At 45.6% G+C, this 17,385-nt stretch overlaps 1 protein-coding gene and 1 long non-coding RNA gene across 6 annotated transcripts in view; one reads left to right on the top strand and one right to left on the bottom strand.

Moving 5' to 3' along the window:
* The window catches only part of LOC309561462, a 266,849-nt gene that overhangs the window by 149,050 nt on the left and 100,414 nt on the right, over positions 1–17,385 (top strand). The gene's annotated exons all lie outside the window — the stretch shown is intronic.
* LOC309561437 (laminin subunit beta-2-like) overlaps positions 1–17,385 on the bottom strand; it is a 166,666-nt gene that overhangs the window by 101,816 nt on the left and 47,465 nt on the right. For all 5 annotated transcript variants that reach the window (XM_082265342.1, XM_082265341.1, XM_082265340.1 and 2 more), the window contains exon 4: positions 16,318–16,453. In XM_082265342.1, coding sequence (XP_082121468.1) covers positions 16,318–16,453 — 136 coding nt within the window. The remainder of the gene's footprint in view (positions 1–16,317; positions 16,454–17,385) is intronic.

Genomic DNA, 17,385 nt, shown 5'->3' with positions numbered 1-17,385 from the left:
TGTTCTTGCCTACCTAGGAGTTCTGGGTGTTCCCACTCACCTGAGCTAATCCTGCAGCATTTCCCATGTTATAAAGAAAAATCCAGCTGGAAGAGCGGGAGCTCTTCATAACAGGCACAGCAGGTGTGCAGAGATCTCACCAACTGAGTCCCCAAGATATAGAATAAACATATCAGTATTGGGTGGACTGACCCTTTAACCTTCTCTTCCGTTTTTAAATTCTGGTGCTTACAGGGCAAGACCCCAGCTGCCTAGGTTCTTCTGATTACCATGGTATAGACCAGATTTTCCCAGCCAGTGCTCCTTGAAACCGTAGGGGTTCTTTGAACAATGAGCAATTTCTTCCTCTCAGATAAATTCCCACTGACACCATTTATCTTTTTAGCTATCTGTAAGAGGGTTATTCTTTCGAATGACCACAAGTGTAAGGAGCATTTTTCCCACTGACCATCACACCAATGTATCAAGAGTTGTAGATATAGTCATTTTTAGCAGGGATTCCCTGAGACCAGAAAGTTATTTCAAGGGTTCCTCTGTGTTGAAAAGGTTGAGAAAGGCTGGTAATGAAACACTTGAACAGTCCATGAAATAAAGAGGTCACCGGTTTATAGTGAAAGTTTCTAAGCAGTGACGACCGATGCCAAGCAACAGAAGAATAAATAATAGGTGGCCAATTAGCAGTTACTGCAATGGATGCAAAAGAAGGTCAGAGCTAATAAATAGCATCAGCGTCCTTACAAAAAGCCAGGGAGAGGGCAGTGCTCCTTGGTGCCAATTAATGGAAAACAAATGACATTCAGCACCAGATCCCCATCCTGTGGATAGGTGAAGGCCATGGTATATGTCTCATGTGTCCTAGAAGGGTCTGTAGGTTGGCATGCCTTAACATGCCCAAGTTGGGAACTCGGAGGGAGCTCTCGCCAGTGCCCACCCTGGAGGGCAGAGGTATTAATCGCGTGAAATCAGAGAGAACACTTGTTAACTCTGTAATCCGTGGCCAACTTTTTTACTCCTAACACATATGTACTATGCACACAACTTCTGTTCGAGCTCCACTCTCCCTAGGTGTGCAGCATTTCTGAGCCAGTACCACAGAACATGCACTGATCTCCACCAACTCAGCTGACCCATCACCGCACTCCCAGTGAAGAACTGAGCGATAGCGATTGGTGGGAAAATTCGTCATCAGGTACGGAAAGTGACGACAGCAATGATTCTGATGGCTCTTTCTGGCACATCGCTCCGTTGGAAATTCTGAAGAATCATTTGATATACTTCCCAAATTCCACAAGCGATGTGCCAGAAAGAGACATCAGAATCGTCGCTGTCGTCACTTTCCGTACCTGATGACGAATTTTCCCACGAATCGCTATCGCTCAGTTCTTCATGTAACTCCGTTTTGGCTGTCGCTGTTTTCCAGCTCGTCTAAAAGCGCTTTTGCGTGCAAAAATCGCTTTTTGGACGCCATGGTCGTTCTCAATTTTCCAGGCACAAAGCACTGGAAAAGCACAGGCAGGGCACTGGAAAAGTCACCAGGTGAAATCCTGTGGTGAAATGGCATGATACAGTGTAATCCGTTAGGATCACAGCTTTGAATTTGCCGCCGTTTCCACCCCTCTGCAACGCTCGCAGGGAAGGGAACCGGAAGGCAAGTGCCGGCATCTGCTGAGCACAGAGCGGGGAGAGAGTGTGAGGACATCGGGGGAGGACGGCGGAGGAGCGCAGGGAAGGTGAGTGTGATTTTGGGGTAATCCCCAGTGTGGCTCGGGGTTACCGCTTTTGGTACTGAAAATGAACCCCGAGCCACGCTAGGGAATACCGCTAAGGAGGTTAAGCCCCTCTCACTGTGAAGTTCAGCCACACCTACTTTTTGCCACAGCTCACTTAGCGCACCGCAGGTTTCTGCCTCCCTCAAGTGTCCCTCATTCTCAAGTTTGGAAGTTGGGAGGTATGGTCTTGCGGTGTCCTATGGAGACACCCTTGCATGCAGGGACTAGAGTTGTGTCTCCCTACACTGTGTACACCAATAAAAACACACAGCTGCATAGCCTAGGATGGCAAGGCACTCCCCTCTCCCCCCCCCCTTCCTTTTCCAAGCTAACAGAGTGACTGGAGACTGCACTGTCCACTTGTAACTCTTTCCCGTGAAAACTGGAAGTTCAAGGAAGCAGCACTGAGAGAACAGGAGCCAACAGAATTGAAAGTTGTAAACTGCAAGTGCTGGAGAACTTTAACAAATAGTTCACTGGGGGATATATATTTTATGTAGGCAATGTGTAAAAGTAAAAAACATGGAGGGTTTAACCACTTAAGCCCCGGAAGATTTTACCCCCTTCCTGACCAGGGCCTATTTTGTGATTCTGCACTGCGTTACTTTAACGGACAATTGCGCGGTCGTGCGACGCTGTACCTAAACGAATTTAACGTCCTTTTTTTCCTACAAACAGAGCTTTCTTTTGGTGGTATTTGATCACCTGTGCGATTTTTTGATCACGCGCTATAAACAAAAAAAGAGCGACAATTTTACAAAAATAACAATATTTTTCAAATTTTTTTATATGAAATTCCCCCAAAAAAATGTAAAAATAAATTTTTTTTAACATTTTAGGCCAATTTTTTTTTTACCATATGTTTGGTAAAAAAAAAATCGCAAAAAACTTATTTTGATTGGTTTGCGCAAAAGTTATTGCGTTTACTAACAAAGGGAAAGATTTTTGTCATTTTTGTTGTTTTTTTTTTTTAACGCGTAATGGCGGCGATCTGCGATTTTTTTTGCGGGACTGCGACATTGGGGCGGACAGATCCGACCCTTGACTGACATTTTTGACACTTTTGGGGTTACCAGTGACATTACTGCAGTAATCAGTGCTATACATATGCACTGTTACTGTAAAAATGACACTGGCAGTGAAGGGGTTAACTTTTTTTTGAGAGGGAGGGGTTAAGTGTGTCCCTAGGAGCGTGTTTCTAACTGTGATTGGCTGTGGCTTGATGTGTAAGAACAGTGATCAACGGTCCTACATAGTAGAACCGTATGATCACCATTCTTACACAGGGGAGAATGACAGGCGGCTTTGTTTACATTAGCCGCCTGCCTTTCTCCCTCTGCACTGACGATCGCGAGTGACCGGCGGACATCGGGTCCGCCGGGCACACGCGCGGAAGAGTCCGTGAGCCTCACAGGCTAGCGACATAGCCCTACGTCGCTTTGCTTGTGAAGGGCTGACCGCCGCCGTAAATAGTCGTGCGGCGGTCGGAAAGTGGTTAATACTACTTTAGAACCAGAAAAGGCTAAACAAATAGGATCTTCAAAAGTAGGTCAGCAACGACAAACCCCATAATTCTTATCTCCTTTATCGGGGTCCCCATTATAAAAGAATAAATATTTAGTCATCTGATATATCAGTTTTCGGTAGACTGGCTTTATTGGGTATACAGTGCCTTGAAAAAGTATTCATACCCCTTGACATTTTCCACATTTGTCATTTTACAACCAAAAACATAAATGTATTTGATTGGGATTTTATGTGATAGACCAACACAAAGTGGCATATAACTGTGAAGTGGAAGGAAAATCATAAATGGTTTTCACATTTTTTTTACAAATAAATATGTGAAAAGCGTGGCGTGCATTTGTATTCAGCCCCCTTTACTCTGGAACCAATTGCCTTCAGATGTCACCTAATTAGTAAATAGAGTCCACCTGTGTGTAATTTAATCTCATCATAAATAGAGCTGTTCTGTGAAGCCCTCAGAGGTTTGTTGGAGAACCTTAGTGAACAAACAGCATCATGAAGGCCAAGGAACACAAACTCACCAGACCGGTCAGGGATAAAGTTGTTGGGAAGTTTAAAGCAGGGTAAGGTTTTAAAAAACTATCCCAAGGTTTGAACATCTCACGGAGCGCTGTTCAATCTATCATCCAAAAATAGAAAGAGTATGGCACAACTGCAACCCTACCAAGACATGGCCGTCCACCTAAACTGACCGGCCGGGCAAGGAGAGCATTCATCAGAGAAGCAGCCAAGAGGCCCCATGGAAACTCTGGAGGAGCTGCAGAGATCCACAGCTCAGGTGGGAGAATCTGTCCACAGGACAACTATTAGTCGTGCACTCCACAAATCTGCCCTTTATGGAAGAGTGACAAGAAGAAAGCCATTATTGGCAGAAAGCCATAAGAAGTCCTGTTTGCAGTTTGTGAGAAGCCATGTGGGGGACACAGCAACCATGTGGAAGAAGGTGCTCTGGTCAGATGAGACCAAAATGAAACTTTTTGGCCTAAAAGCAAAACACTACATCACCCTGAACACACCATCCCCACCATGAAACATGGTGGTGGCAGCATCACGTTGTGGGGATGCTTTTCTTCAGCAGGGACAGGGAAGCTGGTCAGAGTTGATTGGAAGATGGATGGAGCCAAAAAATAGGGCAATCTTAGAAGAAAACCTGTTAGAGTCTACAAAAGACTTTAGACTGGGGTGGAGGTTCACCTTCCAGCAGGACAACGACCCAAAACATCCAGCTAGAGCTACAATGGAATGGTTTATATCAAAGCATATTTATGTGTTAGAATGGCCCAGTCAAAGTCCAGACCTAAATCCAATTGATAATCTGTGGCAAGGCTTGAAAATTGCTGTTCACAGACGCTCTCCATCCAATCTGGCAGAGCTTGAGATATTTTGCAAAGAAGAATGGGCAAACATTTCACTCTCTAGATGTGCAAAGCTGGTAGAGACATCCCCAAAAAGACTTGCAGCTGTAATTGCAGTGAAAGGGGGTTCTACAAAGTATTGACTCGGGGGGTGAATACAAATGCACGCCACACTTTTCACAGATTTATTTGTAGAAAAAAAAAAAAAATGAAAAAAACATTTATCATTTTCCTTCCACTTCACAAATAAGTGCCACTTTGTGTCGGTCTATCACATAAAATCCCAATCTAATACATTTATGTTTTTGGTTGCAACATGACAAAATGTGGAAAATTTCAAGGGGTGTGAATACTTTTTCAAGGCACTGTACAATACATGCAAAGCCATGTTCTCTCACACATCAAAATGAAGTCTGTCTTTGTCATCACATGACTGGCTATTATGGGCTGTGAATCCCACTCGGCTGATACAGACACATATAATGACATGTTTCCTTTCATATATCAGCTGCGATATGTTAACAAGTGTTCATAAAGCCAGGGCGGGCAGCAACTGTGGGCACTGGTATGCATTCCAGCTAATGTCCTGGCGCACGCCACTCTGATTTCCGTGAAAAATCCGCCAGAGATTTACAGCCGCCTCACACCTGTTTTCCCTCCTGTGTAAGATAACGGGATTGTCTCTGCATTAGCGTTTTACCTGGAAGGAGGCCAGATCCTGCACAAGAGTTATTTCTAATTTGACACATACTATACACATCTTATATACTGCATACTATATGTTAGTACTGCATAATACCTACATGGGATAACATTATATGAGGAGGCAAAGTAAACTCTACTAAGTCCAAGAATACCTTTGGGGTAATTACCGGAGTTGCTGTTCCTAACAAGAGGTCCAGGATCCTATTAAGTATTACTGGACACATTGTTCTTTACTAGAGGTCCCAGGATACTCTGGGGTATTACTGGATACATTGTTCTTTACTAGAGGTCCCAGGATACTCTGGGGTATTACTGGATACATTGTTCCTTACAAGAGGTCCCAGGATACTCTGGGGTATTACTGGATACATTGTTCTTTACTAGAGGTCCCAGGATACTCTGGGGTATTACTGGATACATTGTTCCTTACAAGAGGTCCCAGGATACTCTGGGGTATTACTGGATACATTGTTCCTTACAAGAGGTCCCAGGATACTCTGGGGTATTACTGGATACATTGTTCTTTACTAGAGGTCCCAGGATACTCTGGGGTATTACTGGATACATTGTTCTTTACTAGAGGTCCCAGGATACTCTGGGGTATTACTGGATACATTGTTCCTTACAAGAGGTCCAGGATCCTATGGGGTATTACTGGATACATTGTTCCTTACAAGAGGTCCAGGATCCTATGGGGTATTACTGGCAGGCCCGTCGTGTCAAGGCAGGCAAAACAAGCAATTGCTTGGGGCCCCCGAGCTGGCCTGAGGCCCCAAGACACAGACTGACATTATCCCAAAAACCCAAAACACAAAAGCCGCGGCCGCGCGCCACGCCTCACAACACACAGGCGGCCTGTGACAGGCCGGCGGGCGGGCGCACAGCGGAGGAGCGGTACGACGTCACGCGGCACCAGCTCGTTAGGGGGAGAGTGCGTGGCACGCATCGGCGCAGTGCACACCAGCCCCGCCCCAGCCTAGGCGGCCTAAAGCGCGCGCGGGAGTGGCGCCACCCCACCAGGCCCGCGAACTTCGCCAGAGAGAGACACACCACGAGTCATCACATCCTCCTCACACACGTGGACCGGACCAGGCCAGTGACAGGTATGATCAAACTGACAGTCTGTCACTCCATTTTTTCGTGCAAAAATTGGACCAATTGTCCAATTGGGAACAATACCTACCTGTTAACAGACAGCTGGATAGTCCCATAGCATAAGAAAAAAAGTCCCCCTGGTATCATCTAGGGCACATGGTGGGGGAACGGGAGGGGCGATAATATCTGGCAACTTGTTGTATAGGGGTCACTTAAGTTTAATGAAAAATATGAAAAATATATTTATAATAATGTATAAGATGATCAGAGATCTTACTGGATACCAGTCTGCCTTGCCTTGCTATGCTGTGGTTCCTGTAGGCTTTGCGTGTGTGCAGGGGGGGCCTCCATGTCCATTTTGCTTGGGGTCCCCAAATTCCTTCAAACGGCCCTGATTACTGGAAACATTGTTCCTTACAAGAGGTCCCAGGATCCTATGGGGTATTACTGGAAACATTGTTTTGTTACAAGAGGTACCAGGATCCTCTGGGGTTAAACTGGAGTCCCTGTTTCTCACAAGAAGTCCTAAAACCCTCTGAGGTATTACTGACTGTTCCCTACAAGCGGTCTTCCGGATCTTCTGAGGTAATTCTGGATACTTCGTTCCTTACATGAGGTCCCAGGATCCTCTCGGATGTTATTGTATACATTGTTCCTTACAAGAGGTCCCAGGATCCTCTGGGGTATTACTGGATACATTGTATCTTGCATGAGGTGCCAGAATCCTCTGGAGTACCATCCTCTGGGTTATTACTGTATACATTGTTCCTTACAAGAGGTCCCAGGATCCTCTGGGTTATTACTGGATACATTGTATCTTGCATGAGGTGCCAGAATCCTCTGGAGTACCATCCTCTGGGTTATTACTGTATACATTGTTCCTTACAAGAGGTCCCAGGATCCTCTGGGTTATTACTGGATACATTGTTCTTTACAAGAGGCTCCAGGATCCTCTGGGGCATTACTGGATACATTGTATCTTACATGAGGTGCTAGGATCCTCTGGAGTACCACTGGATAAATTATTCCTTAAAAGAAGTCCCAGGATCCTCTGGGTTATTACTGTATACATTGTTCCTTACAAGAGGTCCCAGGATCCTCTGGGTTATGACTGGATACATTGTTCTTTACAAGAGGCTCCAGGATCCTCTGGGGCATTACTGGATACATTGTATCTTACATGAGGTGCTAGGATCCTCTGGAGTACCACTGGATAAATTATTCCTTAAAAGAAGTCCCAGGATCCTCTGGGTTATTACTGTATACATTGTTCCTTACAAGAGATCCCAGGATCCTCTGGGGTATTACTGGATACATTGTATCTTACATGAGGTGCCAGGATCCTCTGGAGTACCATCTGTAGCGGCCCCTTTGGCATTGAGTAAATAACGAGAGGAGAGCTTCTGACGGGTGCAGTACTTTTATTCTTTTGCATCAAAGGTGTGCAGGAGGGTTGAACACCACCAACATTAATCTCATTAACACCTTGAGCACCGTAAACCATGAGCACCATAAGCACCATAAGCACCGTGAAAACTCGCTCCGCTTGCCAAGGGGTGCAAACTTTAAGCCTTAGGAATCCTCTCTAGCAATCATCTTCCCATGAGGTTCTTTTACCTCAGAGCTAGAGGGAGGAGGAGGAGTAGTCTAGTGGTTCTGCTGATTAAACATTCCCCAGGCAACCAAAAAGAAGGCAGAAATGTTCCACCTGGCAGTAAGTGCTGAACAAAGATTTAAAGTGATAAGCGGACAGTTACACCATACTCTGGGTTATTACTGGATACATTGTTCCTTACAAGAGGTCCCAGGATCCTCTGAGGCATTACTGGATACATTGTATCTTACATGAGGTGCCACGATCCTCTGGAGTACCATCCCCTGGGTTATTACTGGATACATTGTTCCTTACAAGAGGTCCCAGGATCGTCTGGGGCATTACTGGATACATGGTATCTTACATGAGGTGTCAGGATCCTCTGGAGTACCATCTTCTGGGTTACTACTGGATACATTGTTCCTTACAAGAGGTCCCAGGATCCTCTGGGGCATTAATGGATACATTGTATCTTACATGAGGTGCCAGGATCCTCTGGAGTACCATCCTCTGGGTTATTACTAGATATATTGTTCCTTACAAGAGGTCCCAGGATCCTCTGGGGTATTACTGGATACATTGTATCTTACATGAGGTTCCAGGATCCTCTGGGGTATTACTGGATACATGGTATCTTACATGAGGTGTCAGGATCCTCTGGAGTACCACTGGATAAAATATTCCTTAAAAGAAGTCCCAGGATCCTCTGGGTTATTACTGTATACATTGTTCCTTACAAGAGGTCCCAGAATCCTTTGGGGTATTACTGGATACATTGTATCTTACATGAGGTTCCAGGATCCTCTGGAGTACCATCCTCTGGGTTATTACTGGATACATTATTCCTTACAAGAGGTCCAAGGATCCTCCGGGGTATTACTGGATACATGGTATCTTACATGAGGTTCCAGGATCCTCTGGAGTACCATCCCCTGGGTTATTACTGGATACATTGTTCCTCACAAGAGGTCCCATGATTCTCTGGGGTATTACTGGATACATTGTATCTTACATGAAGTGCCAGGATCCTCTGGAGTACCATCCCCTGGGTTATTACTGGATACATTGTTCCTTACAAGAGGTCCCATGATCCTCTGGGGTATTACTGGATACATGGTATCTTACATGAGGTGCCAGGGTCATCTGGAGTATTACTGGATACATTGTATCTTACATGTGGTTCCATGATCCTCTGGAGTACCACTGGATAAATTATTCCTTAAAAGAAGTCCCAGGATCCACTGGGTTATTACTGGATACATTGTTCCTTACAAGAGGTCCCAGGATCCTCTGGTTATTACTGGATACATTGTTCCTTACAAGAGGTCCCAGGATCCTCTGGGATATGTGAGAATAGAAAAAGAAAAGAGGACGCATTGGCCTAGTGCATTATCCAACAGATTTATTAAAAAATATGAAAAAAATCATAAAGATGTCTACTCACAAACATTAGTTAAAAACATGCTCGTCAGGCCACGTGTGGCTATCTCTCATATCTCTCATCTCTTATTGCTTGAATCACTGAACCTGGGAGTGGGGGGTTCTGGAGTAGACCCCTCTGGCTGATGCGTTTCGAAGGACTGGCCTTCTTCTTCGGAGCCTAGCTTGAAAGGGCTTAATTCACAGTACTGATACCCTACAGACACACCCATGACGTGAGAGCCATGGCCCCTCCCATGGGATGGAATGAGGGAGGGCTAAGAGGTGAATTGAAGTGTACCAATGCACCAACCACATGAGCACCACAAAAATATAAAAAAAAAAAAAAGAAACGTAGTGTGTCTATGGGAATGTTTGACCATTTTTCAGAAGTGCGTGAGGTCAGGCACTAATATTAGATGAAAAGGCCTGGCTCGCAGTCTTCGCTCTAATTCTTTTCAAAGGTGTTTCTATCGGGTTGAGGTGCAGGCCAGTCGAGTTCCTCCACCCTAAACCTGCTCATCCATGTCTTTATGGACTTTGCTTTGTGCACTGGTCCAAATCATTTGGTGGAGGGGGGATTATGGTGTGGGATTGTTTTTCAGGGGTTGGGTTTGGCCCCTTAGTTCCAGTGAAGGGAACTCTTAAGGCACATGTGTCAAACACAAGGCCCGCGGGCCGAATCCGGCCCTCCGGGCCATTTCATGTGGCCCTCCAGCCCTCCTCCAGTCCCTGTGCTTTCTACTTTCCAGCAATGCCTCCAGCTTCCTCCCATCAGCAGCACATGTTAGGGGGTGCACTGTAATGTAAGGGAGGGTGGAGGACTCAAGTTCTGATGGAGGCTCCTGATGTCTTATGTAAGGGTAAGGGAGGCTCTGAACATCTAGTCTTACAACCGCTCCTTTTGAGGGCAATTATATTGCTGATTCGGCCCTTGATTAAATTGAGTTTGCCACCCCTGTCTTAAGGCGTCAGCATACCAAGACATTTTGGACAATTTCATCCTCCCAACTTTGTGGGAACAGTTTGGGGACGGCCCCTTCCTGTTCCAACATGACTTGCACAAAGCAAGGTCCATAAAGACATGGATGAGCGAGTTTGGGATGGAGGAACAGTCAAGTTCTTTCACAGAGTCCTGACCTCAACCCGACAGAACACCTTTGGGATGAATTAGAGCAGAGACTGCGAGCCCGGCTTTCTCGTTCAACATCAGTGCCTGACCTCAAAAATGTGCTTCTGGAAGAATGGTTAAACATTCCCACAGACACACTCCTAAACCTTGTGGACAGCCTTCCCAGAAGAGTTGAAGCTGCAAAGGGTGGGCCAACTCAATATTGAACCCTACGGACCAAGACTGGGATGCAATTAACCGCTTGCCGACCGCCGCACGACTATTTACTGTGGCGGTCAGCCCCTCACAGGCAGAGCGACGTAGTACTACGTCGCTAGCCTGTGAGGGTCTAGGGAGCGAGCGCGCGCCCCCGGAGACCCGATGTCCACCGGTCACTCGGCGATCGTTGGTGCAGAGGGAGAAAGGCAGGCGGCTAATGTAAACAAGCCGCCTGTCATTCTCCCCTGTGTAGGAATGGTGATCATACGGTTCTACTATGTCGGACCATTGATCACTGTTCCTACATCTCAAGCCACAGCCAATCACAGTTAGAATCACGCCCCTAGGGACACACATAACCCCTCCCTCTCAAAAAAGTTAACCCCTTCACTGCCAGTGTATGTTTACAGTAACAGTGCTCTGTGATCATTCCAGGAAGAAGAACGGTCAGATGTGTTTACAACAGCCGACCGTCCTTCTCTCTCAGCGGGGAGCGATCGCGGGTGTCAGGCGGCAATCGGAGCCGCCTGCCCCGTGCATCGGAGTCCCCGCTGCCGAGTGGGGGCGGTGCGTGTTCGCCCCCTATCTGCAGGCGCACGACCGACGTAGCCCTACATTCGTTCGCGCAGGAGGGCCACCCTGTATATATACGGTGGGCGGTCCGGAAGCGGTTAAACTGGAAGCTAAAATTGGCGAAAAATAGCTTTAAATAAACAGTTATCCAAACTTTTTACATTTTTTTTTTTTTTCCAAATGACAAATTGTTGTACTCCAAAAAAATAACTGGGCAACAAATAAGTTTTTCTCCTGCGTGTGAATATTGGAGAAATGAGTCAGAATTTCCTGAGGACGGAGGAAAATGCTGTCTTCCACAATTCTCATTGTTCCATCCTGCCCTGCTCCTGGGAGATAAAAAATAAAACTGTTCGGAATAAGATACGAAAAGAATTTTAATAAGACTCCAGATAAAATAACTTTCGGGATTAGCCTGTGAAATCCTCAAAGGCTGTGTATCCTTTTTTTTCTCTATGTTACAGAACTAATCCAAAAGGAGAATATATGTAATTAAATTAACCCGCTTTAATGAGGGAGAGGAAGGAAAGAGGTGAACAAATCCTAGGCTGGATTTACCCTCGGTGGCGCCTGGGGCCGTTTTGCAAACTTGCCTCAACAACATTTTTATTGGTTACGTCTCAAACAGACACAGAGGGGCTCCGTGTGGCTTATTTTATGACCAGTAATTTGTGGTGACGCGCTCTTTGTGTGCTATATGTGCTCAGTCGTCTGGATCCTAAAGGGGTATATGGTGTTTTTTTTTTTATACATGTACATATATGTTTTTTTACATTATATTTATGCATTTTTTATGGTTGGTAAAAAATGTCTAATTAAACAGCAAAATATAAAACACTTTATATAATAATGTAATATTTATCCCTTGCAGCCAACAGGTGGCAAATTTCAAGTGAAACAGCAGCTACTGCTGGGTATAAGACCTGAAGAGTGAGGAAAGCTGAATGTACACTGCTGAGGAACAGCTCAAATAGGAAAACACCCTCTTCTACTCCCACAAGAAGCAGGGTAGCCTAGCATTGTCAGTTATATACAGGCTGCCAACAAGCATGCAGGCAAGGCTGGACTACCTTATCGAACAGAATGATTTGTAAACTGAGTGTCATTGATGTTACTGTAATAAAGGTTTAATTGTTATTTTAAACCAGTTGGCAGTGTTTATAAGTTTGTAGCTGCATCTGTGATACTGCATGCTCTATGTATTTTCCCTGAATAAAGTCTCCTGTTTTCTGTCTGCAGTTAAGCAGCAGATAAAGCCCATGTGGACTGTGCATACCTTATTAGACATAAATGATTTATAAACTGAGTGTCATTGATGTTACTGTAATAAAGGTTTAATTGTTATTTTAACTATTTTATATCAATAACTACAGCTAATATTAATTGTAGCACACCCCCGCCCCCAGTGCATGTAAGCATTAACTGCAATATGAAAAATAATACTATAACTAGTCTAGAGTGCACTCTAGGAGAATAGCTAGCATATGGAATATGGTGCAATGTCCCCTGAGAGGTACCTCTTAGGATAAGCAATAGCGAAATGTCTCTGCGTAGCAGCTGTTAAGGGACAATCTTTGGTCCTAACTCTTCGGCTGGCTAGCGTTGGGGTCCAGTCGTACTGTTGGTGCATATGAGAATAGTCCCAGTCAAGCCTGCAGGCAGCAATAAGGCTCCTAGATGGCTGCATGGTCAATTCCTAAAGGGCTCAGTCTCTATCTTACACACAGTGATTAGTCTACTCTCTTCACTGCACCCAGGTGACACTGTGTTGGCATACAGAATTGTATTTTGTGCAACAACTACTTTACATCAGTATTTAGTAGAGATGTGTTCTTCAACCAGTTGGCAGTGTTTATAAGTTTGTAGCTGCATCTATAATACCGCATGCTCTATGTCTTTTCCCTGAATGAAGTCTCCTATTTTCTGTCTGCAGTTAAGCAGCAGATAAGCCCATGTGGACTGTACACTGTCTGTTCTGTTGAGCTATATACAGAATGTCTAACACTCTGTCTGCACTCAGCACGCCTCGCTCAAGCCACCGATATGCTGCATTGATGGTGCACACTGGACAGCTTTGTGCACTCTCCAAACTCCCTCCCGGCAAGAGGAAGTGGTGTCCTGTACAGCTTCAGAAAATGCAGTTCTTTGCACTCCTCCTGTCACTCTCCCTCTGGGAAATGCAGTTCAAACACTCTTAATTACAGTAGTCTCTCTCCTCTGGACTACAGTTCCCACAATGCAGTGCAGTCTGACTAAGTGTATTGAACTCTTCCTGCTAAGCAGCTGCTTCTTCTTTAAAATCTTCCATGCCGCTGAATGGCATATGATGTCCTGGGCTTTCAGTGGAGATATCTGAATAATGGGTGCAATTGCAGGCATCATTCAGATTTTTTTTTCTGCCGGCGATTCCCTGCACAATAAAAACAATCATAGCAGCAGTTCAGCCGCTTGATTTTTTTTTTTACAGGCGACCGAAGGGGACACCCCCCCCTCCCTCCCGCCGCCCTCTGGTGCTTCTACTGGCTCGCTAGTGTGATTGGAGAGCCGGAAAAGGAATCTGCCAGTGGCGGAAGTTTACCATAGAAGGAATCTGCCAGTGGCGGAAGTTTACCATAGAGCTGACTGAGGACCAGATGGCGTTATGACGTCACGTCCACTGCCGTGTGTTCAGCTGGAAAGCCTGAGATCATTTTATTTTTTTTTTTTTTTATTGATCTCAGGCTTTCCAGCCTAGAGGAGAGATGTGGGGTTTTATAGACCCCACATCTCTCCATAGCGAGGACCTGTCATGCCCTATTCCTATTACAAGGGATGTTACATTCCTTGCAATAGGAATTAAAGTGATGAAAAAAATAAAAATTAAAAGGGAAAGTTTAAAAATAAAAAAAATGAAAAAAAGATAAACAAATAATAATAATAATAATAAAAAAAATTAAAGCGCCCCGTTCCGTCGCAGAAGCGAACTCATACGTAGGTTGTGTCCGCATATGTAAACGACATTCAAACCACACATGTGAGGTATCGCTGCGAACGCTAGAGCGAGAGCAATACTTGTAGCACAAGACCTTCCCTGTAACTCTAAACTGGTAACCTGTTAAACATTTTAAAGTGTTGCCTATGGAGATTTTTAAGTTCTGAAGTTTGGCGTCATTCCACGAGTGTACGCAATTTTAAAGCGTGACATGTTTGGTATTTATTTACTCGGCGTAACATCATCTTTCACATTATGCTAAAAAATTGGGCAAACTTTGCTGAAAAAACTTTTCCAAAAACAAATCGCGTTTGAAAAATTGCTGTGCAAATATCGTGTGACATAAAAAATTGCAATGATGGCCATTTTATTCCCCAGGGTCTCTGCTAAAAAAAATGAATAATGTTTGGGGGTTCTGTGTTATTTTTCAGCAAAAAAATTATGATTTTTAAATGTAGAAGAGGAATGCTGGAACTGGCCTGGTATGGAAGCGGTTAAAGAAATAAGTTCTTTCCACATCCATCAAATATGGAAATCCATCTGCACTATAATGTGGTCAACTCCACCCATAATCAGAAATTCCTCTGTACCATTTTGGAAAAACCTTCACCATACGTACGTCACAAAGTGCAGTCTCAGCATGTCTCAGTCTCAGCGTGTACAGTCCGATGCACTGTAAGAGCGATCCTGTCTCCTGTGCTGCATGGACGAATGTTGTTCTGACAGGAGGGGAGAGCAAAACACAGCGCACCTCCTCCCGGTTCTTTCCTCTCCATCACTTCTCCAGACTGCTGTCCCCTTTTCCCGGCTCTGAGTGTGGGCGGGAACAAGCAGCTGAAAGACAGCGAGAGGGAGAGGGGGGAGAAACCGGCTTTCAGCTGGTGGAGGAAGAGGCACACAGTGCATCGTTTTGTCATTAAGCCCCCTTCCCATCAATCCTCCTGCTGTCTGGGGCCCCCTATGTGCCCGGGGCCCCATACAGGATTACCAGTAGTACCCCCCCGATGGCAGCCATGTACAGGATTTATATAAACAGTACTCTTCCCAGTGGCGGCTGGTGCTCGGTAATTCAGGGGGGGGGCGGCAAACCAATGCGCACCCCCCCAGTCGGTAGGTCAGTCAGTTGGCAGGCGACACATCCCCCCCCCCCCCCCCAAATGGTCTGCCTCCTTACCTCCTCCTTCCTCCTGTCCAAGCCAGGGAGTGCTGGATGGCTGAGCCACTGTCGTTCTCCTCCAGCCGCGTGTCTTCTGCCTCTTCCTGGCCACTGGCCAGTAAGATCGCTTCTCCTTTTGGCCAATCAGGAAAGGGGTCTCACAACCCTCTTCCTGATTGGCTGGGAGGAGGGTCAGTGAGTCAGTGTGACAACAGTGAATATTTATTCGCTATTGCCATACAACTGGGTGGGCTCATGGCGCAGTGCTCTGCGCCCCGAGCTCATCCTTTTTTGAAGCCTATTAGAGCCTCTGGCTCTAATCACGTGCTTAAAAAAAAAAATCCCTTTTTGGAATCCATGCGTCCGGCGCCCTGCATGTAGATGAGGGGGCCGGACGCATGGATAGGGGGGGCCTGTGCCCCCAATGGACGGGCCACCACTGACCCTTCCCACACTTCAAAGACATGCTGGTAGGTTAATTGGCTCTTGTCTAGATTGGCCCTAGTATGTGTATGTATTGTATATATAGATATATTTTTGGGGGGTGTTTTGGTCTTGATGTTTATACCACTCTTGGCAGGTGGCTCTTTTTAGGAGAATCACACAGATGACTTTCCTATCCTGATCCAACAAAATGCCCATGTACAAAATCCCTAAAATTTGAAACTATCTTTGCTGTACATCCTACATTATAAAAGATATAACTTCTAGACAAGGTTTTCCATGTTTCTTCAAAACTGTTATGATGGATAGCAATGGATTAGCAATATCAGATCTGCGGCACTTCTGATGAATCTTATGAAACTATCATAAATAATGTTACCGTTCTCCGACTGCCACCAGGCTTTCTTGCGATCCTCGGCGAACGTGGTAATGACATTTTCAATGCGGTGACTGATGGGGTTGGTCAGCCGGTTAAAAGGCCTTCTGGAGTCACAGACAAAGCACTTCTTCTCATCCTGGTGGACAGACAACAAGCACCGATCACAATACTGCACAATGGCTGGAGAAAGAGGCTCAGCTGTATTTAAGGCTTCATGCATTCATGCTTTCTAGGCTTGCAAGCTAGCCACATGCATTGCGATCTGTTCTTACAAGCACAATGGCTTAGTGGTCAGCACATCTACTTAGGAGCACTGGGGTCCAGTACCGGGACAGGGTTGTCCAGAGCCAAAGGCAAGGATCCAGAGCTCCCCCACTGTTAATACATGCCCTAGAATGGGTGTACCACCCTGCATCTATTCTTTGCTACCTTGCTTCTCTGCGCCCAAGGAAGCTTCACCTCCTGCTCACCCCTTGTCACGGCCCTCCTGGTGCCCTCATTTCAGATACTAGACAGGACAATATCTGAATGGAGTTTGCAAGTCTTCCCTGTGATTGATCAGCACCTGCACAGTGAATTGCTCTTGTCCATCCCAGAAGTGCTGCACAGAGCAGAGGAAAAATAGCGAGGACAGCTTCACCTCCTGCCCACCCCTTGTCTCGGCCCTCCTGGTGCCCTCAGTTCAGATACTAGACAGGACAATATCTGAATGGAGTTTGCAAGCCTTCCCTGTGATTGATCAGCACCTGCACAGTGAATTGCTTTGGTCCATCCCAGAAGTGCTGCACAGAGCAGGGTAAAAATAGCGAGGATTTCAAATCGATGGACTGGCTCAGCATTTTCTCAGAGAACAGGCGCAGGAACTCTGAGCCACCCTTAGTTTCTGCTACCCACCTCTGAGCACCATCTCTTGGTTCCACCTGCTGCCCACCTCCCAGGACCGCCCCTTTTAGAGAATACAGAACCAAGTATCATTTTGTGCTAAGAAATGATAAGAAAAACTGAGACTTTACAATCACTTTACCCACTTCAGCCCCGAAACATTTTACCCCCTTAATGACCAGGCCA

This window comes from Pelophylax lessonae (assembly GCF_965119305.1).
Source record: "Pelophylax lessonae genome assembly, chromosome: 8".
NCBI classification, from domain to species: domain Eukaryota; kingdom Metazoa; phylum Chordata; class Amphibia; order Anura; family Ranidae; genus Pelophylax; species Pelophylax lessonae.
Note: the sequence above shows the minus strand (reverse complement) of the source record. Positions and strands in the feature narration are given on the sequence as shown.